Source organism: Boleophthalmus pectinirostris, unplaced genomic scaffold (assembly GCF_026225935.1).
Source record: "Boleophthalmus pectinirostris isolate CB_2022bp ecotype Guang Dong unplaced genomic scaffold, ASM2622593v1 HiC_scaffold_1, whole genome shotgun sequence".
In the NCBI taxonomy this organism is placed as follows: domain Eukaryota; kingdom Metazoa; phylum Chordata; class Actinopteri; order Gobiiformes; family Gobiidae; genus Boleophthalmus; species Boleophthalmus pectinirostris.
Window position 1 is genome coordinate 33,871,512 of NW_026570970.1, and position 21,620 is coordinate 33,893,131.

The 21,620-nt window shown below is 40.2% G+C and overlaps 6 protein-coding genes across 6 annotated transcripts; all 6 read right to left on the minus strand.

Annotated features, from left to right (window-relative positions):
- Positions 1-1,304: 1,304 nt before the first annotated feature.
- LOC110162940 (olfactory receptor 51L1-like) lies at positions 1,305-2,252 on the minus strand. The gene has a single exon (XM_020927854.2). The coding sequence runs from the start codon at positions 2,250-2,252 to the stop codon at positions 1,305-1,307; it is 948 nt and encodes a 315-aa protein (XP_020783513.2).
- A 1,569-nt stretch (positions 2,253-3,821) lies between these two features.
- Positions 3,822-4,772, minus strand: LOC110162941 (olfactory receptor 10A6-like). The gene has a single exon (XM_020927855.2). The coding sequence runs from the start codon at positions 4,770-4,772 to the stop codon at positions 3,822-3,824; it is 951 nt and encodes a 316-aa protein (XP_020783514.2).
- Positions 4,773-8,294: 3,522 nt separating this feature from the next.
- On the minus strand, positions 8,295-9,224 carry LOC110162942 (olfactory receptor 51I2-like). Its single transcript, XM_020927856.2, has one exon. It carries the CDS (start codon positions 9,222-9,224, stop codon positions 8,295-8,297), a length of 930 nt encoding a protein of 309 aa, XP_020783515.2.
- Positions 9,225-11,355: 2,131 nt separating this feature from the next.
- Positions 11,356-12,312, minus strand: LOC110162943 (olfactory receptor 10A6-like). Its single transcript, XM_020927858.2, has one exon. The coding sequence runs from the start codon at positions 12,310-12,312 to the stop codon at positions 11,356-11,358; it is 957 nt and encodes a 318-aa protein (XP_020783517.2).
- Positions 12,313-14,663: 2,351 nt separating this feature from the next.
- On the minus strand, positions 14,664-15,614 carry LOC110162944 (olfactory receptor 51L1-like). Its single transcript, XM_020927859.2, has one exon. The coding sequence runs from the start codon at positions 15,612-15,614 to the stop codon at positions 14,664-14,666; it is 951 nt and encodes a 316-aa protein (XP_020783518.2).
- A 4,544-nt stretch (positions 15,615-20,158) lies between these two features.
- On the minus strand, positions 20,159-21,121 carry LOC110162945 (olfactory receptor 51L1-like). The gene is made up of 2 exons (XM_020927860.2): positions 20,660-21,121; positions 20,159-20,626 (listed from the first exon to the last, which is right to left on the minus strand). Exons 1-2 carry the CDS (start codon positions 21,119-21,121, stop codon positions 20,159-20,161), a joined length of 930 nt encoding a protein of 309 aa, XP_020783519.2.
- Positions 21,122-21,620: the final 499 nt, after the last annotated feature.

The window sequence follows — 21,620 nt, forward strand, 5'->3', positions numbered from 1 at the left end:
TGTGCTCTTTAAATCCATTTAGTATTTTTTCTTGAGTTTTCAGACAATCTTAAAATATATTGATAGTGTTTGTTAATGTGTGCATTGTGTCTCCCCCAGACTGTATATATGAATGGACATAAGTTCGCATGTGGGCACTTCCAGTTCCTACTGACCCTGGCTCCCATTGACTTACATTGGAGTATTATGGCCCCTCTCTGTAACTGCTGCTGTGAGCCTTGTCATTTTGGTCTTAAAATGTTTGCATTAACCTGCATTACAGCACCTGGTGTTTTTATTTTCCTATTTTGTTTGTTTTAAAAGTCCTATTCATAATATAGAGCCTGGTACGAAATTTGCCCCTGTAACCACTGATATCGCAAGCTTCATTGGAGTAGTGCTTTAAGCTATGGGTGACGTCACACTTGCTTAGGTCCCATCCACACTAGAACGCATTCGAGTCATTTTTGTTATGGATGCAGTGTTCATTCACACTAATCCGATGGAAAACGGCTCTAGAGATGGAACGATCTGGTGCCACCAGCTCCTACGAATTCATCTGAGTACGGATCTGATCTCGCACTGTGTGGACACTGATACGCTGACATCATTGTGACTTGCGCATTCCTGATTCATTGGGTTTGTGATATCGGTCATGTGATGCTACTGTGGAAAACAGTTTAAACAAACATAGACAAACAGAAGACAACTTAGCTAGAACTACTTGTTAGTACATGTCCAAGAAAAGACTGTTTTCATGCTTGCAATCTTCCTCGGCTTGAAATCCTCATATTCCGACAAAAATGTGAAAGATTTGAGGATGTAGAATGATGTCTCTTAAAAGAATCATTTAAATTGTCCACTGCAGGAACACTCAAATGATGCTGGTCTTCAAAAAATCTTGTAGCCTAAATAAGTTTTCTTTCTAAAAGAGAAAATTCACATATTTCTGAGTTTCAGGTCAAAATACTTCAATAAGATTTCATAAGGACATGTTGTTAAAATGCAGATTTTTGTTGGTATATTGAGCTTTAGTAATATACAGAGTGTCATCACGAATGTAAATTATCAGGTTCAACAGAACAGAGCAGCTGATATCCAAAACAATAGCTCAGGTATAAAACTATAACAAATGCCTAGGCATTCTATAGAACGTCTGAATATCAACTTTTCCTGTAACAAAGAGAAAGCATGTTATAAGAAAACAACCACTGCACCATCCTCTGTGTCACATTAGAGATCAGTTCTGTGGGTGCACATCCTTCATGTTGTGTTTGCTCATCACTTTTTCAATCTTGAATAAGAGCCATCTACTGTTTTCTGTTTTAAAGGTGGTTCACAGTTTTGGCTTGAATCCTGAGTCGCTGGTACACGGCCGCTCTGATCTGTGGCAGCTTGAGTCCGTAGATGAGAGGGTTGTTAATGGACGGCACCATTAGATACTCCAAAGATAAAACAGCTGTGACTATTGGGTTAATTTTGTTTGTGTCAAATCGTGTCAGTGACAACTCCAGAAAAACAGACACAGAATATGTGACAAACGTCACTAAATGTGGAAGACAGGTTTGCAGAGCTTTGCCTCTCAGTTCAGCGCTGCCTCTTTTGCACACGATGAGAATCTGCACATATGAGAAGAGCACAAACAGCAGAGGGATAAAGATGGTAGTTACAGTCACAAACTGACCCACTGCATTGTTAGGTGTTGTGTCAACACAAGAGTTTTTAACCACAGGCCAGTTTGCGCAGAAAAGCCTGGGCAGTTTATTTCCACACAGAGGTAATAGGACAGTTAAATACATACCCACAAAACAGCACACACAAGGATAACTGATTCCAGCCAACCACAAACTCAGTGCTTTCCTTATGGTCATTTTAGTGTGATAATGCAGAGGCTGACAGATGGCCACAAACCTGTCGTAAGCCATGATTCCGAGTATTGTAAACTCACAAGAAGCATATGTATAAATAACATACATTTGAATGAAACATGAAGGTCGTGAAATAAAATGAGAATCAGACAAAAGATCAACCAAAAACCTGGGGAAGAATCCAGCAGAGCCGTACAGAGAGTTCACAGACAAACAGCAGATAAAGACATACATTGGCTGGTGCAAAGACTTCTCTAATAAAATAGTGATTATTATGACCATGTTAGCAGAGATTATCGTCATGTAAATCACCAAGAAAAAAGTAAATAACAAATATCGAAAACGTCCATAATCTGCAAAAAGAGTCAATTGAAAATAGCCCGGGTACTGCGTAACATTCTTCATAACTTGAAATAAATTCAACAACAATTCAAAAATGTCGAGACCAATTATTGAGAAATGCTGACATGAAACACCTGTTGTGAAATTGTGAAGTGTGAAGCCACGCTCTCAGGTCTTATATTGCGTAGTCAAAGGATTTGCATGTGACCCACCCAGAAATGATCAGGCTTATTCTGTAATCTAAAGCAGTGCAGTCAGAGTTAAAGTTAAAGGTCCTACATTAAGCAAAATTGACTTGTGAGCATCTTGATGTTATTTCTTCATCAAAAACAGATAGAGTTGTCTCTCAGTCTGTTCCACTCCACCTGATATTCAGCCATGGCACATCTTTTGTTAAGAACTCCACGCCCCACACTTGCACTATTGCTGAGATTGGGGACAAGATTGGGCCCACTGTATGTAACTTGCATGCCTTTTATTGCTAAAAAAATATGTATTGAAAAACTTGAATTCTTTCAGGCCCTTTCACAATTAAGTTCAGAAATATACACAGATTCTAATTGACACTAAACCAGTATAAAAAGTAACAATACTGAAAATGAATCGTGTAAATAGGATAAAACTGGACATATCAGAAATAGTTTTAGAAGAGTTTTAATATATATCAGAACTTCACATGGCGATATTCTTTATTATTTTGTGTTGAAAATCACATTTTTAAAAGTTTTAAAAGTGGTATTTTCAGTCATCACTTTGTTATCAAAATGTGGGTCAAACCTTTACCTTAGCATTGAAATGGAGCTGATATTTTAATATTGTGACATCACTAATACTAATACTTTGGTATTATATTATGTTCTTATAATGTCAGACATCTGTTTTAATCTTTAGATTTCACAAAAACATTAATTGCAGTTGTTATTTTATTATTTTATCTAAAGCCAAATACAGCACATAAACAACTGGAGTCTCCCAATTCAGAACAAAACATAATTTCACTGATCAGACACTACAGTTTCCATAGTTGTTGTAATGTTTAAAGCACATGCCATATGAAGTGTAGGTTTTGTAAACATACTTAATAAATTACAGCTATTATAAATCTAAACATAGTCATTGATTGAAACCCATGGACTAGGACATCACATGAACAGAATTTATTACCGCAACTACTATAGGGCTGCAAGATGAAACAGCCGAAATGGAAACTGCAAGTTTAATGGACTCAATTAACAAATCTCAAAGGCTGCAGTTTTTTAAGTAACATGACACATTTCTCCTAAAACAATAAAATCTCCTGTCTTATTTTGGATTAAAACTACTAACCCTGTAGTTTGATCTGTACAAACATGTTATGAACTGTGATTCTTGAATTAGTGTCAATTCATATTTCATATTTCATAGAAAAATCCCAAATCGTTACGCCCTCGTTTAACATGAATAGAAACTTCACATCTATACAGAAGATGTCTGTGTAGGCCTCCGTTGTCCTGATATGATACAAATCAAACATATAATATAATTCTGTTTTAAATGTTTCACTGCTCATTCAAGGGGCTTCTTCAGTTCTGGGGAACTGAACCAAAATGTTTGTCCAGCTGACAGAATTGATTTTTTCTCCGTATTTGATATCTACACAGAAGCAAAAACGATCTTAGCTCTGATTTTAAAATGTCGGAAAATGGCTGTTCTGATCTGAGGCAACTTTAGTCCATAAATGAGCGGGTTATTGATGGAAGGCACCAGTAGATACTCCAAAGACAGAATAGCGCTGATCACTGGGTTAATTTGGTTTGTATCATATTTTGCTATGGCCAGTTCAATAAAAAGAGAAAATGAATATATCACAAAAGTCACCACATGTGGAAGACAGGTTTGCAGAGCTTTTCCTCTCAGTTCAGCACGACCTCTTTTGCACTCAATGAGAATACGCACATAGGAATACAGCACAAAAAACAGAGGGATGAAAACTGTTATAAAGACAGATAAATAACCAACTATATCACTGGGTGTGGAATCGCCACAAGAATTGTTCACAACAGCCCTATTTGCACAGAAAATCCTATCTATTTTGTCATGACATATGGGCAGTTCACTAGTAGGAGCTATAGCGTAACCTACTGTAATCAGTGAATAAACAACAGCAGCGCCCCATAGAAACAGTGCTTTCCTTATGGTCATTTTAGTGTGATAATGCAGAGGCTGACAGATGGCCACAAACCTGTCGTAAGCCATGACTCCAAGTATTGTAAACTCACAAGAAGCATATGTGTAAATCACATATATTTGGATAAAACAGGAAGTATGTGAAATGAAGTGAGTGTCTGACAAAAGATCAACCAAAAACCTGGGGAAGAATCCAGCAGAGCCGTACAGAGAGTTCACAGATAAACAGCAGATAAAGATATACATTGGCTGGTGCAAAGACTTCTCCATCAAAATGGTGATTATAATGACCATGTTAGCAGAGATTATCATCATGTAGATCAACAAAGACAATATAAAAAACAGATATCGAAGACGTCCATAATCTGTAAAAAGTGTAAATTGAAAATAGGCAGGATTTTGAGTGCTGTTCTTCATGACTTTTAAAATTGGCTGTAAAAACTACAGTAAGACCCACAGCTTCAGTATAATGAGGTTCAGACAGAGCTCTGACACAAGTCTACAGGCCTCACCCTCGTCTTATACTGTCTGTTCCTCCCAGTGGGGGAGGAAGTAGTTTCCTTCAAGTAAAAGTACAGACTTCATTTAGACTTCATCATGAAGTTCACTGAAAGAAAGCCAAGGGTTCACTGCATGGTCAGCAAAGTGAAGGGTGGACACTTTGAGGATTTGAATTTAAAGTAAATAAAAAAATAATCAACTGAACTTCATCCATCCATCCATTTTCTTCCGCTTATCTGGGGTCGGGTCATGGGGGCAGCAGTCTAAGCAGGGACTCCCAGACTTCCTTCACCGCAGACGCGTCCTCCAGCACTCTGGGGGAACCCCAAGGCGTTCCCAGGCTGGCCGAGAGACATAGTCCCTCCAGCAAGTCCTGGATCTTCCCCGGGGCCTCCTCCCAGTGGGACATGCCCGGAACACCTCCCAAGGGAGGCGCCCAGGAAGCATCCAGAACAGATGCCCGAGCCACCTCAACTGGTTCCTCTTGACGTGGTGGAGCAGCGGCGCTACTCCGAGCTCCTCTAAGCTCCCAGCCATCCTTTGAAGGAAACTCATTTCAAGTGCTTGTATCCGTGATCTCGTCCTTTCGGTCATTACCCAGAGCTCATGACCATAGGTAAATTGAGAGCTTCGCCTTTCGACTCAGCTCCCTCTTCACCACAGCGGTCCGATACAGCGACCGCATACTGCAGACGCTGCACTATCCACCTGTCAATCTCACACCCCATCCTCCCCTCACTCGTGAACAAGACCCCGAGATACTTGAACTCTTCCACTTGAGGCAAGGACTCTCCACCCACCCGGAGAGGGCAAGCCACCTTTAGTTGGAACACACCCTCCGGTCCCCCTTCTTATACAGACGGACCACCACCCCGGTTTGCCAGTCCAGAGGTACTGTCCCCGACCGCCACGTGATGTTGAAGAGGTGTGTCAGCCAAGACAGCCCCACAACATCCAGAGACTTAAGATACTCAGGATGGATCTCATCCACCCCCGGAGCCTTGCCACCAAGGAGCTTGCCAACCACCTCAGTGACTTCAGCCAGGGTGATGGACAAGTCTGCCTCCGAGTCCCCAGCCTCGCTTCCTCCTCGGAAGATGTGACGGTGGGATTGAGGAGATCCTCAGAGTATTCTTTCCACCACTGAACAACGTCCCCAGTCGAGGTCAACAGCTCTCCACCCACACTATAAACAGTGTTAGTGAAGAGGCGCCGGACGGTTTGCCAGAATCTCTTCCAGGTCATCCAATAGTCCTCCTCCATCGCTTCCCTGAACTCCTCCCAGCTCTGAGTTTTTGTCTCCGCCAGTAGAACAACGGAGTCCCCGGTCAGTGCACTGTCTAGTACCCCTCCCAGGGACTCCAAGAAGGCCGGGTACTCTACACTGCTGTTCGACCCGCACGCCGACACCACAGTGTCACCTGTCCCCGACCCAAAGGCGCAGGGACGCGACCCTCTCGTTCACCGGGGTGAACTCTAACACATGGCAGCTGAGCTGTGGGGCAATGAGCAGGCTCAAATCAGCCTGCCACTACTCCCCGCGGCCAATGCCAGAGAAATAGAGTCCAGCCCCTCTCAAACAGTTGGGTTCCAGAGCCCAAACTGTGCGTAGAGGTGGGGCCAACTATATCTAGTTGGTAACGCTCAACCTCCCACACAAGCTCAGGCTCCTTTCCCCCCAGCAAGGGGACATTCCATGTCCCCAGAGCCAGTCTCCATGTCCGGAGATGTGGTCGTTGAGGCCCCTGCCTTCGACTGCCGCCCAGATCTCTCTGCACCAGCCCCATATGGCTCCTACCGCAGGTGGTCGGCCCATGGAAGGGCGTCTCCTTGTCGCTCGTTCGGGCTGTGCCCGGCCGGGCTCCGTGGGGGAAGACCCGGCCACCGGATGCTTGCCATCGAGCACCCACCCCAGGCCTGGCTCCAGGGTGGGGCCCTGATAACGCCATTCCCGGTGACGTAACTGGTCTCCGTATGTGACTCGTCCTAAGGGGCCTCTGAACCATTCTTTGTCTGACCCGTGCCCCAGGACCTGTTTGCCTAGGTTGACCCTACCAGGGGCATGAAGCCCCCGACAACATAGCTCCCGGCACTCAAACCCCTCCACCACAATAAGGTGACGGTTCAAAGAGGGGCAACTGAACTATTTAATTTTTTTCTTTGCTACATAATTCTATATGTCTTGCATCATATACTTGATGTGTACTGTGTGTGTATAGAAAATAGTAAACTTAAAGAAAAAATAAAAAGAATGTTTGCCCAAACTTTGACTGGTAGTGTACATCATCATCAGCCTTGCCACAGGGAGCTGGTCACAAGGTCAGCTCCTCTAAATACAAGGCCATGGTTCCTCAATGATCAAGTAATCAAGGTTTTACCACAGTTTTTTGTATCATATCATGGTATTTTAAGAAGTGCTGCACGTGCAGTTCAAAGGACACACGTTTTTACTCCATATGTGGCAGCAAATGTGGCAGAAGACCTTCCAGAGGAAGACACAAAGGTGACTGAGAAGCTCAGTGTAAATGTTGTTGCAGAAAAACTTGAATTTTCCTCTGGGTCAATAAAATCTCTCTCTCTCTGTCTCACTCTCACTTAACAGCACAACAAAGTATATGGAGCTTAGATAAGAGACATACAGTTACGTTGATTGAGATCATGAAATGAAATTGCACAGACATCCAGCAGTAGATATCGATTGTCATTTTAATGGTACAGCTAGTGAAAACATTACATTGTATATGTCACAGGCAAAGGTGATGATCCAGGGCTCGTGTCTTTTGGCATTATTATATTATAGACCTCCTCATCAAGCCCAGATGTAACCTGTACTACAGCCGGACTGTGACATAGCACCCAGTAGGAGTGTCACGGTCAAATTTTAGTATTTTGATTATTGTGAGAAAAAAACAAGATTTAATAATTTCATGTTCGTTGACTCGAAGTCAATGATCACAGAAATGTTTTTTTCATTTCTGTAACATTACAGTCTATGATCTGCTTTCTGACATCAATTCAGTTTTCTTTCTAAAAGAGAAAATTCACATATTTCTGAGTTTCAGGTCAAAATACTTCAATAAGATTTCATAAGGACATGTTGTTAAAATGCAGATTTTTGTTGGTATATTGAGCTTTAGTAATATACAGAGTGTCATCACGAATGTAAATTATCAGGTTCAACAGAACAGAGCAGCTGATATCCAAAACAATAGCTCAGGTATAAAACTATAACAAATGCCTAGGCATTCTATAGAAGGTCTGAATATCAACTTTTCCTGTAACAAAGAGAAAGCATGTTATAAGAAAACAACCACTGCACCATCCTCTGTGTCACATTAGAGATCAGTTCTGTGGGTGCACATCCTTCATGTTGTGTTTGCTCATCACTTTTTCAATCTTGAATAAGAGCCATCTACTGTTTTCTGTTTTAAAGGTGGTTCACAGTTTTGGCTTGATCCTGAGTCGCTGGTACACGGCCGCTCTGATCTGTGGCAGCTTGAGTCCGTAGATGAGAGGGTTGTTAATGGACGGCACCATTAGATACTCCAAAGATAAAACAGCTGTGACTATTGGGTTAATTTTGTCAAATCGTGTCAGTGACAACTCCAGAAAAACAGACACAGAATATGTGACAAACGTCACTAAATGTGGAAGACAGGTTTGCAGAGCTTTGCCTCTCAGTTCAGCGCTGCCTCTTTTGCACACGATGAGAATTCTCACATATGTGAAGAGCACAAACAGCAGAGGGATAAAGATGGTAGTTACAGTCACAAACTGACCCACTGCATTGTTATGTGTCGTATCAACACAAGAGTTTTTAACCACAGGCCAGTTTGCGCAGAAAATCCTAGGCAGTTTATTTCCACACAGAGGTAATAGTACAGTTAAATACATAACCACAAAACAGCACACAAAAGGATAACTGATTCCAGCCAACCACAAACTCAGTGCTTTCCTTATGGTCATTTTAGTGTGATAATGCAGAGGCTGACAGATGGCCACAAACCTGTCATAAGCCATGATTCCGAGTATTGTAAACTCACAAGAAGCATATGTATAAATAACATACATTTGAATGAAACATGAGGGTCGTGAAATAAAATGAGAATCAGACAAAAGATCAACCAAAAACCTGGGGAAGAATCCAGCAGAGCCGTACAGAGAGTTCACAGACAAACAGCAGATAAAGACATACATTGGCTGGTGCAAAGACTTCTCTAATAAAAAAGTGATTATAATGACCATGTTAGCAGAGATTATCGTCATGTATATCAGCAAACAAATTGTAAAAAACAAATATCGAAGACGTCCATAATCTGCAAAAAGAGTAAACTGAAAATAGGCGGGGTTTTGCGTAACATTCTTCATAACTTGAAATCAGCTCAACAACAACAATTCAAAAAGACCAATTATTGAGAAATGCTGACATGAAACTGAGTGAAAATGTAAAGTGTGAAGCCGCGCTCTCAGGTTTTATATTGCGTAGTCAAAGGATTTGCATGTGACCCACCCAGAAATGCTCAGGCTTATTCTGTAATCTAAAGCAGTGCAGTCAGAGTTAAAGTTAAAGGTCCTACATTAAGCAAAAGTGACTTGTGAGCATCTTGATGTTATTTCTTCATCAAAAACAGCTAGAGTTGTGTTTTGTTTTATTCACACATATTTGAGTAACCCTTTATTATTAGTCTCTCTGCATCCCCAAAATGCTCAGTTCCACCTTGTGGTGTCATGAAGTGGTAGTTTTCAAGTTCTCAGCTTTTTTTGTCTTTAGTTCAGTAGAGCTTGGCAATTATATGGTATATGCAATTTACAATCACAGTGGAGCACTTGTTGCACTCAAATGGAAAACATTTGTTCCATCTTGTCATCATGTGATAATACAGGATATGCTCCATTGTGTTTTTAAACTCCATACACCTTCACTACATCAAAAGTACTTCTTTGTGACATCACAAGGTGGAACAGAGCTATGGAGATGTAGACAGTATAGTAGTAGTAAAGGATTCCTCAAATGTGTGTGAATGAAACAAAACACAACTCCAGGTATGTTTTTTCATTAGGTATAAACATTCCAACATGATCCAAAGTTCACAAGTGTTCATTTTGTGTAATATAGGACTTTTAAACATATCCTTGACTACCTTTGCTTTGACATTTCATGCTTTAAAACTTAAAACAATGCCTATCTTCTGACAATAGATACACTTCTAGAGGCATGCTCTAAAAACAATTTGACCTGGCAATATGGTGAATTACTATTCAACGATACCAAACAACAGTTAGGGTGAGCAACTTTTACTGACACACTAACACACGCATGCAGTTGTAATGAACATGATTTGACTATAGAAATGCTCACATTTTGATTTAAGGACTTAAAAATAAAACAGAAGACTTCCAATCCTTTAACTTGCTTTGTAACAAAACTGGGAAATTCAAAATTGCGTCTTTTTATGGGGTTTGGGAGACTTTTACTAAACCATTATTTGTCAAAATAATATATATATATATATATATATATATATATATATATATATATAAAAGACATTTCTTGTTATGTTTTTGAGGACAGCAAAGTAACAAACTCAAAAGTAAATTTTGTATAATATGTGTAAGGGTGCTATTAGACAAACTACCATATTTTTTGGACTATAATGCACAGTTAAAATCCTTTAAGGTTCTCAAAAATCTACAGTACTCTTTACAATCTGGTGCACCGGATTATAAGGCACACCTTATAATGTGCCTTATAATGTCTGGTTGTGCTTACTAAACTCGAAACGATTTTATGTGGTACATAGCGCTCAAAACTCTGCCAAAATCTCAGTTTTTTTTCTGTGCTTACAGTTTATGCAAATGAGCCATGTGTTTTTAAGTTTCATTTTTGTAAAACATAAACAAATGTGCCCACAGCTGTATTAAACACATTATTACTCAAAGTGTATCTAAGTCCTCCTCGTAGGAAATAAAAAAAAACAAACATAAATTATCTACCCAAATTTACATTCATAACACACATTCACCAAGACAGGGAGGCAACAACGGGCGAGTTACGCCATGATCTGCCAATGGATGTCTGGGCTAAGGGATCAGTCTCAAGTGTCGCCCGTTTGTTTCGCTTCATGCACCTTATAATCTAGTGCGCCTCATGTGTGAAAATAGACAAAAGAATTCAACATTATTGATACTGCGCCTTATAGCTGGAAAAATATGTTAAGTACCTTATATAATGGATTATCTGTTGCCGCAAAAGAACAAAAAGGCAGTGCTGCTCTATTCGACATTATGAGACAATATAAGTGGAAGGCTCGTCAATCCCATTCCTCTTGTAGACTTACTCACAGTGGGAAAAGGACTGTTACTTCAATAAAAATATTTCTCAGGTAGGAATAAAAGTATGCTGCTAGAAAACTATTCTAAAAACTACAATTTCTTTAAAAAGTTACTGCAACTGAGTACATGTAACTGAGTACTCCCCACCTCTGGTCATTCCTCATTTTTATCTTGGATGTGTGGCCAAGATGATCTTAGTTTTCATTTTAAAACGTTGAGAAATCGCTGCTCTGATCTTTGGCAGTTTAAGACCGTAAATTAGCGGATTATTGATTGAAGGCACTATTAGATACTCCAGTGATATAATAGCTGTGACTATCGGGTTAATTTGTCCAGTGTTAAATTGTGAAATGGACATCTCAATAAAAACAGAGCAGGAATAAACCACAAAAGTCACTAAATGTGGAAGACAGGTTTGCAGAGCTTTTCCTCTCAGTTCAGCGCTGCCTCTTTTGCACACGATGAGGATTCGCATGTATGAAGACAAGATATAAAACAGAGGGACAAAAATAGTTGTAAAGAAAATTAAATAACCAACAATGACGCTGTGTGTGGTGTCCCCGCAGGAGAGGTGTACAACTGCTCTATTCGCACAGAAAATCCTATGTAATTGGTTTCCACACAAAGGAAGTAGAGTAGTGAGAACCAAAGAGTAAGTCACTGTAACTACCGGATAAGCAACAGCGACGCCCCAGAGAAACAACGCTTTCCTTATGGTCATTTTAGTGTGATAATGCAGAGGCTGACAGATGGCCACAAACCTGTCGTAAGCCATCACTCCCAGTATTGTAAACTCACAAGAAACGTACGTGTAAATGACATGTATTTGAATAAAACAGGAAGTACGTGAGATAAAATGAGAACCAGACAAAAGATCGACCAAAAACCTGGGGAAGAATCCAGCAGAGCCGTACAGAGAGTTCACAGATAAACAACAGATAAAGACATACATTGGCTGGTGCAAAGATCTTTCGATTAAAATAGTGGCTATAATGACCATGTTAGCAGAGATTATCGTCATGTAGATCACCAAAGACAATGAAAAAAACAGATATCGAAGACGTCCATAATCTGAAAAAAGTGTTAGTTGAAAAAAGGCAGGATTTTGCGTGACATTCTTCATGACTTCAAATCATTTAAAAAGACAAATAAGAACAGCTATCAAATGAATATGTTAAACTATTGTTATTGAATCATGGAACAAAAGTCATAGAAAGTGCTTTGAGACACTCCCTGAAATGCTACAGTCCCAGGTCTTATATTGTTGAAGTGTGTCCCTCCCACAGAGATTATAATCGGGCTGATGTTTACTTGAGTAACTTTTTAAAGGTATTGTACTTCTCAGAGTTGCTTTCAGGCACTATTCTTCTACTTGGGTCACATTTTTAACATTGTAACAATAATCTTTCTTGAGTAAGTAGTTACCCTTCCCACTGTGATTAATATTATTATCATTTGAAATGGTCAGATTATGTACAGTTTTTGATGTTTTGCCTTTCAAATTACCATCCATCTTTATGGCCGGGTCATGGAGGTAACAGTCTGAGCGGACTCCCAGACTTCTCTCACCCCACACACTTCCTCCAGCTCACCAAGTCATTCTCAGGCCAGCTGAGAGACATAGTCCCTCTAATGTGTCCTGGTCCTGTGGCTCTCAAACTGGACATAGTCGTCCTCCATTTACTTTCCGAGATTTGGGCCTTTGCAACCGCACGAGTGGCGACACACTTCTCCTACTGATAACCGTTACCCTCATTAAAACTCTTCTAACTTGCCTGTGTTTTATTGCTAAAAATATATTGAAAAACTTGCATTCTTTCAGACCCTTTAACAATTTATTTCAGAAATATACACAGAATCTAATAGATACTAAACCAGTATAAAAAGCAACAATACTAAAAATTAATCATGTAAATAGGATAAATCTTGAATAGTTTTAGAAGAGTCTTAATTTATATTAGAACTTTGGTAAAAGTCCATATGGTGATATTATTTTGTGATGAAAATCACATTATACTGTTTTAAAGATGGTGTTTTCAGTCATCACGTTGGTATCGAAAGCCTTTACCTTAGTATTGAAATGGAGTTGATATTTTAACATTGTGACATCACTAATACATCCATCCATCCATTTTTTTTCCGCTTATCTGGGGCCAGGTTGTGAAGGCAGCAGTCTAGCAGGGACTCTCTGACTTCCTTCACCCCAGACACGTCCTCCAGCTCTTCTGGGGGGACCAGCTGAGAGATATAGACCCTCCAGAACACCTCCCTAGGGAAGCGCCCAGGAGGCATCCAGAATAGATGCCCAAGCCACCTCAGGTGGCTTCTCTCAATGTGGAGGAGCAGCGGCTCTACTCTGAGCTCCTCCCTTGTGACTGAGCTCTTCTCCCTATCTCTAAGGGAGCACCCAGCCACTCTGTGGAGGAAACTCATTCCAATCACTGGTATCTGTGATCTTGTTTTTTCGGTCATTACCCAAAGCTCATGAACATAGGTGAGGGGAGGAAGGTTGATTGAGCGGTAAATCAAGAGCTTGACCTTTTGGCTCAGCTCCCTCTGCATCACAATGGTCCAAAACTGCGACCTCATCAATGCAGACGCTGCACCGATCCACCTCTGAATCTCACACTCCGTCCTCCCCTCATTCGTGAACATGAGGCAGGGGCTCTCCACCCACTCGGAGGGGGCAAACCACCTTTTTCTAGTCGAAAACCATGACCTCGGATTGGTATTATATTATGTTCTTATAATGTCAGACATCTGTTTTAATCTTTACATTTGACAAAAACATTAATTGCAGTGTTTATTTTATTATTTTATCTAAAACCAAATACAGCACATAAACAACTGGAATCTCCCAATTCAGAACAAAATATAATGCCACTGATCAGACACTACAGTTTTCATAATTTTTGTAATGTTTAAATCACATGCCATATGAAGTGTAGGTTTTATAAACATACCTAATAAATTACAGCTATTATAGATCTAAACATAGTCATTCATTGAAACCCATGGACTGGGACAGCACATGAACATAACTTATTACCGTAACTACAGTAGCAAGATGAAACATCCAAAGTGGAAAATGCAAGTTTAATGGACTCAATTAGCAAATCTGCTGCAAGGCAGGCTGCAATTTTTAACAATTTCCTCCTAAAATAAATAATAATAATAAAAAAAAGTCTTATTCTGGATTAAAACTACTAACCCTGTAGTTTGATCTGTACAAACATGTTCTAAACTGTAATTCTTGAATTTATGTCCATTCATAGAAAAATCTCAAATCGTTACACCCTAGTTTAACATGAATAGAGACTTCACATCTAGACAGAAGATGTCTGTGTAGGCCTCCGTCATCCTGGTATGATCCAAATCAAACAAAAAATGTGATTCTGTAAACTAAATGAAGTTTTAGCTGTTTCACCTCTCATTCAAGTGGCTTCTTAATAAAATGTTTGTCCAGCTATATATCTACACTGAAGCAAAGAAGACCTTAGTTCTGATTTTAAAACGTCGAAAAATAGCTGTTCTGATCTGAGGCAACTTTAGTCCATAAATGAGCGGGTTATTGATGGAAGGCACCAGTAGATACTCCAAAGACAGAATAGCGCTGATCACTGGGTTAATTTGGTTTGTATCATATTTTGCTATGGACATTTCAATAAAAAGAGAAAATGAATATATCACAAAAGTCACCACATGTGGAAGACAGGTTTGCAGAGCTTTTCCTCTCAGTTCAGCGCTGCCTCTTTTGCACTCAATAAGAATACGCACATAGGAATACAGCACAAAAAACAGAGGGATGAAAACTGTTGTAAAGATAACAAAATAACCAACTATATCACCATGTGTGGAATCGCCACAAGAATTGTTCACAACAGCCCTATTTGCACAGAAAATCCTATCTAATTTGTCATGACATATGGGCAGTTCACTAGTAAGAGCTATAGCGTAACTTAATGTAAATATTGGGTAAACAACAGCAGCGCCCCATAGAAACAGTGCTTTCCTTATGGTCATTTTAGTGTGATAATGCAGAGGCTGACAGATGGCCACAAACCTGTCGTAAGCCATGACTCCAAGTATTGTAAACTCACAAGAAGCATATGTGTAAATCACATATATTTGAATAAAACAGGAAGTACGTGAAATTAAGTGAGTGTTTGACAAAAGATCGACCAAAAACCTGGGGAAGAATCCAGCAGAGCCGTACAGAGAGTTCACAGATAAACAGCAGATAAAGATATACATTGGCTGGTGCAAAGACTTCTCCATCAAAATGGTGATTATAATGACCATGTTAGCAGAGATTATCATCATGTAGATCAACAAAGACAATATAAAAAACAGATATCGAAGACGTCCATAATCTGTAAAAAGTGTAAATTGAAAATAGGCAGGATTTTGAGTGCTGTTCTTCATGACTTTTAAAATTGGCTGTAAAAACAACAGTGAGAGTAAGACCCACAGCTTCAGTAATGAGGTTCACAGGCAGAGCTCTGACACAAGTCTACAGGTCTCTCCCTTGTCTTATACAGTCTCTCACCTGCATGTCCCTCCCAGAGGGGGAGAAAGTAGTTTCCTTCGAGTAAGACTACGTCCAGACAACAACGCTCCTGGATTTTTTTTTATTTTATTTTTTTTTTGCAGGTTGAAAAATAATCATGTCCTTACACGTGTCAGATCAATAATTGTTAGTACTGAGTACTGAGTGAAAAGCGAGGTAATACATATACCACACTTACAGTCGTGGACAAAATTACAGGTACCCCTCTGGAAATGAAAGAAAAATCAACAGTCATCACTTAAATAACTTGAAACTGATAAATAGAATAATAAAAAAAATTACTGAAAATTGTCCAATGAAAATCAAACATTGCTTTTCACCTGTGGTTAAACAGAATTATTAGAAAAAACAAAATAATGAAACTGGCCTGGGCAAAAATGATGGTACCCTTAACAAAATATTTTGTCGCACAAGTTTTGAGGCAAACTCTGCAAAAAAACGGTTTCTGTAACTGTCAATGAGACTTCTGCACTGGTCAACAGGTATTTTGATCCACTGATCCACTGAGCAAACTCACGAGGAGTGGCTCTAGTTGGCTCAGGTTTGAAGAGTGCCTTCTCCACACAGCATGATTCAGCTCATTTCACAGATGTTTAATAGAATTGAGATCTGGACTCACAGACCGCTGCAGAAGTTTTGTTCTTAGCCATTCTTGGGTGTTTTTAGCTGTGTGTTTTGGGTCATTATCCTGTTGGAAGACCCATGATCTACGACTGAGACCAAGCTTTCTGACACTAGTCAACACATTTTGTTCCAAAATACATTGATAGTTTTGAGATTCTGTTGTATTTTGCACAGATTCAGACACCGTGAGCCAGATGCAGCAAAACAGCACCAGAACAAAACCAAGCCTCCTCCATGCTTCAGGGAGGCTTTAGGGACAGTGTTCTTTTCTTGATGTGCTTCATTTTTGCATCTGTGAACATAGAGCTGAGAGGGTTACCAACAATTTTGTCCACGTCTGTAAACAGGATACAGCCAGAGCCACTGGACACACAATACTACAGAGAGCACATGCACATAAAGTCCTTAATCTTCCGCAACAAACAAACACAAGAAGATGATGATGATGATGGCAAACACTCATAAAAGCTTGTTTGGACTTGGACTTGTTACGAAGTAGAGTTACTTTTACGTGTAACTCTGGACTACAAAACACGGCAATATCAAGAGAATGTCGACTGGGAGTCCTGCCAAAACAATTATTTGGATATTATTTTGGGTTTTCAGGAGCAATACACATCCAGGCACATGGATACAGGGAAGGACTTCCTGTCATGGTTCATGTTTTGTAGTCATTGTTTTTTCTTATTTTGGTTTATATTTTTCCTGTAGTGTAGTGTGCCTTTGGTGTTTTATTTTGACATTTGTACTGTCAGCTTCTAGTTTTGATTTTTACTTCTTGTCTGTTGATTGTTTGCCCCACCCTAATGTGTTACACCTGTATCTGTGTGCTTATATACCCTGCTTTTTCCTCTGCCCTTTATTGGTCCATTGTTTTTGTTAGTTTCATGTCTGCTGTAATTTTTGTTGCATTAAACAACTGTAGTGCGGTCCTGCATTTTGGGTCCTCTCCTGTTTCCACTTGACACTTCCCTCACAACCCCAATAGTATAACCAAAGGGCAGATTATAACAACAAAACTGAAGGCAGTACAGATCAAATAAAGGCATGTCGTTGACTCTGGGTGTCACAGTGGCCACGGACATGTGGTCCTAATATTTTTTGAGCTATGTGAAGAAATCTGGGGTGGATCGCCAGCTACCACTGCCATTCCAGCTAGTGTCAAAACCGGGGATATGGTAGAAGACAATTCCACATCCACAAACTCGCTGTGTTCTTTGCCTTCCCCAGATTCCCCTCAAACAAGTGATTGTCTGCCTCCTGGAGTGGTCAAGGAGCGTAGGAGTTTGCTTCAGGTGGGTTCGATTTCGGTTTTAATCTCGAAGAGCTGTCTGCTATTAGCTGTGTGCTATTTTGCATCAGAACGGTCGATGTGGTAGCCCAGTTATGATTCATGCTCTTTGTGTTAGCCATGTTGCTTAACATATTATTTGAAATGCGATGTTGTATTCTAAAAAGTGTTTACTTTGTTCATATAGGTAAGACTCGACAGACTGAAGCAAAAGGCTCCAGTTGAAGCTGTATTGCATGAAGACCTTCAGCTGAAGAGGAGGATGGAAGAGATCACAGAGGACTCGGAGAGGCACCACCGCGAGACCATGCAGCTGGTGACCTGGAACATGGTCAACATTATAGATACTACCAGGGGTGATTTTGCACTGTGGAGGACTATGATGCAACAGCAGCAATCCCAAACACCAGCCCCTCTTACACAGGCCTATGGTCAACATGGCAGCAGCATGTACACACACACACGCATGGACCCATACAGTCACGAACACCATTGTATTTGCACACACCACATCATCCTGCACACACACATGGAAGACACCTTCAAAACACCTTCACATATCACCCTACATGCACAACCCACTCCACACACCTGTTCCTACAGAAGAGCTGCAGGACGATCATGTGGAGACAGAGTGAACATTGTCCTTCACCTGGGTGTACTGCTGCAGACCGACTGCATCATTGGGTTTTGTTTGTTATAGTTAGTGTTATAGTTATGTATATTTGTGTACAGATGACTGAAGTACTTTTATGTAGTACTTTTATGTGTGATACAGCATGTGCCTATTTGTAAAAGGCAGTTTTTGTCCAATAAAAAAAGGCAAAAAATTGTTGCAGTTATTTTTTGTTTATTTATGGCACACATTTCACTCAATTCACACATTTTCTGCAAAAGCTATATACACTTGTGACAATAGCAAACTTAAAGTTCCTTGACCTTCAAGGTTTGACCTTTGTGATGACTCTTCTGACCCTCTTCCCCTCTCTCTCATTACAGTCAGTCACGTAATTGTTGCTTTCTGTGGAAGGCTGTACTTCCTGGTCACAGTGTATGGTGCTTAACACACAGTGTTCATCCATGCTCCTTACTTGCCACAGAAACTGTGGGGAACAAAGCAGGACAGCAGGACATTAAAATTAATGTCCATAGCCATAGAAAAGGGTTGCAAATCTGGCTTTCAGCCGACCAAAAGCACACTCTATGACCATGCGGGACCTACACAAACACAACCCAAAGTACTGTTCTTGAGGTGTAGTCCCACTGTTTGATATTCATTCATCAAGAGAGGCAACAAAGGATAGGCTGGATCATCCAACAGAAAAATGGGTATGGGCTCCTCATTCTCCACTATCTTTTTCACTATGCTTTTTCAATGCTGGGATCTTTCCGGTTTTTAAATAGGAGTTGAACTTTGAATTGGCAAACACTTGTGCATCATGCATACTGCCAGGCCACTTTACAATCACGTCCATAAATGAGTACTTATAGTCACACCCTGCTTGTATGTTTAGGGAATATTCATGTTTATGAAGTCCACGGTGTTGGAGGATGGCTGATTTATTTCAACGTGGGTCCCGTCGACCACTCCCAAATATTGTGGGATGCCATGCACACAATGAAAGCCTGACACAAGCTCCTCTGCCTCGGGTTCCATGAAAGGTAGCTTGATGTATTTCGGAGCGAGTTGAAGAGCAATGGCCTTACAGGTCTGTCTCACGATGACGGAGACAGCCTGTTGCAACAGTCCAAATGAGTTAGCTATCTTTAGTAGCCTTCCCTCGTCGCTCAAGTAATAGAGCCTACAGCCTACAACGTGCCAGTTGCTCCTCTCATATTTGTTGCTTAGCCTTCGATATGAGGATGAAGTTCTTCACTCAGGGCCACAAAAGAAGCCCTGGACATCCGAAAATTTGCTCTCCATTCATCATCCTCAACAACACCGCTGACGAAGTTGTCCCACCAGCTACTGGTTCTCCCAGGTCTCACCCACAATCTTCTTCTAGTGGGCCTTCTAGTTCTACAAGGTAGTGGGTTTAAAAGAATCTGACAACTCCATTGTCCACCATGGTTGTTGTTATGGTTGTTACCAGTTGTTGTGGTTCTTTTCTGGTCACGTGGCAATGACTGGGTCTGATCCCATAGCAGTGCACTCATATCTTTATCACTTATTATACACAAATAAAAACAGTGGCTTCTGGGCTGTCTAAGGACCCCCAAGCCCTCTACACTACTTTTTCATTAATAACTCTCTCTGTCTCTCTTGTTGGCTGATAGAGTTTCTAATGCTGGCATTTAATGGTGGCATTATTTCTGAATTGAGGAGTGAGGGTGGGTCTAGGGGACAATTGCATAAATCAGTCAAGAGAATAAAGTAGACACATTGTGTTACCCTCATTGCCCACTCCAGTCAAAGTCATGTGGAAAAAAGCATATGGTAAAAAAATGTTACGCAGTATTTTTTTTGTTAGTTTTTTTCACACTTTAATGAGCTTGATTTCTTCTACCAAATACATATGTTTTGAGTTTAAAACGTTGATATATGGCTGTTCTGATCTGTGGCAGCTTGAGTCCGTAGATGAGAGGGTTGTTAATGGACGGCACCATTAGATACTCCAAAGATAAAACAGCTGTGACTATTGGGTTAATTTTGTTTGTGTCCAATCGTGTCAGTGACAACTCCAGAAAAACAGACACAGAATATGTGACAAATGTCACTAAATGTGGAACACAGGTTTGCAGAGCTTTGCCTCTCAGTTCAGCGCTGCCTCTTTTGCACACGATGAGAATCCGCACATATGAGAACAAGACAAAAAATAGAGGTATAAAAACTGTAGTCACAGATACAAACTGACCCACTGCATAGATATGTGTTGTGTCCACACAAGAGGTTTTAGCCACAGGCCAGATTGAGCACAAAATCCTGGGTAGTTTATTTCCACACAGAGGTAACTGAACACACAAAGAAACTCCATAACTTATGACACCAGCAGGATAAATAACACCAACTCCCCATAAACTCAGTGCTTTCCTTATGGTCATTTTAGTGTGATAATGCAGCGGCTGACAGATGGCCACAAACCTGTCATAAGCCATTATTCCAAGTATTGTAAATTCATATGAAGCATACGTATAAATGACGTATATTTGAATAAAACAGGAAGGTCGTGAGATAAAATGAGAATCAGACAAAAGATCGACCAAAAACCTGGGGAAGAATCCAGCAGAGCCGTACAGAGAGTTCACAGACAAACAGCAGATAAAGATATACATTGGCTGGTGCAAAGACTTCTCTAATAAAATAGTGAGTATAATGACCATGTTAGCAGAGATTATCATCATGTAGATCAACAAACAAAGTGTAAAAAACAAATATCGAAGACGTCCATAATCTCCAAAAAGTGTTAGTTGGAAATAGGCAGGATTTTGGCTAAAGTTGGTTGTCATTTCTTTGAAACAAAAACGGAGGTAACAAAATCATTTAACTATACTATATATAACTATACAATTCATCAAAACAAATTATAGTTGAGACGACTAATGCTAAAAAAGGTAAGCAGCTGAACTCTTTTATATGGTTTCTCCATGAATAGAGCAAGGTGTAAATCAAACCCACAGGGATGTGATGTACAAAAATACTGTCCAACCACAGCAGTGCAGAAGGACTATAGAAACAATTGCAGTCATTTTGTTTACATTATTAGTAATATATTATTTGACTATTTCAAGAAATGTCTTAATATAACTATTCAATAATTCATAGGATTTTAATCTGTATAATTTTTAATAAAGTAAATTTATCTTCAGATCTTAGTGTCAGCCCTGTCTGGTTTACGTCTACACCTAGACTAAGTCCAATATTTGAAATGAAAAATATGGCTAAACTGGCGATGCGACAGTGTGGGTCAAGTGTCGGCCCTCAAATGCAAAAGCGTCTACCTAGAGG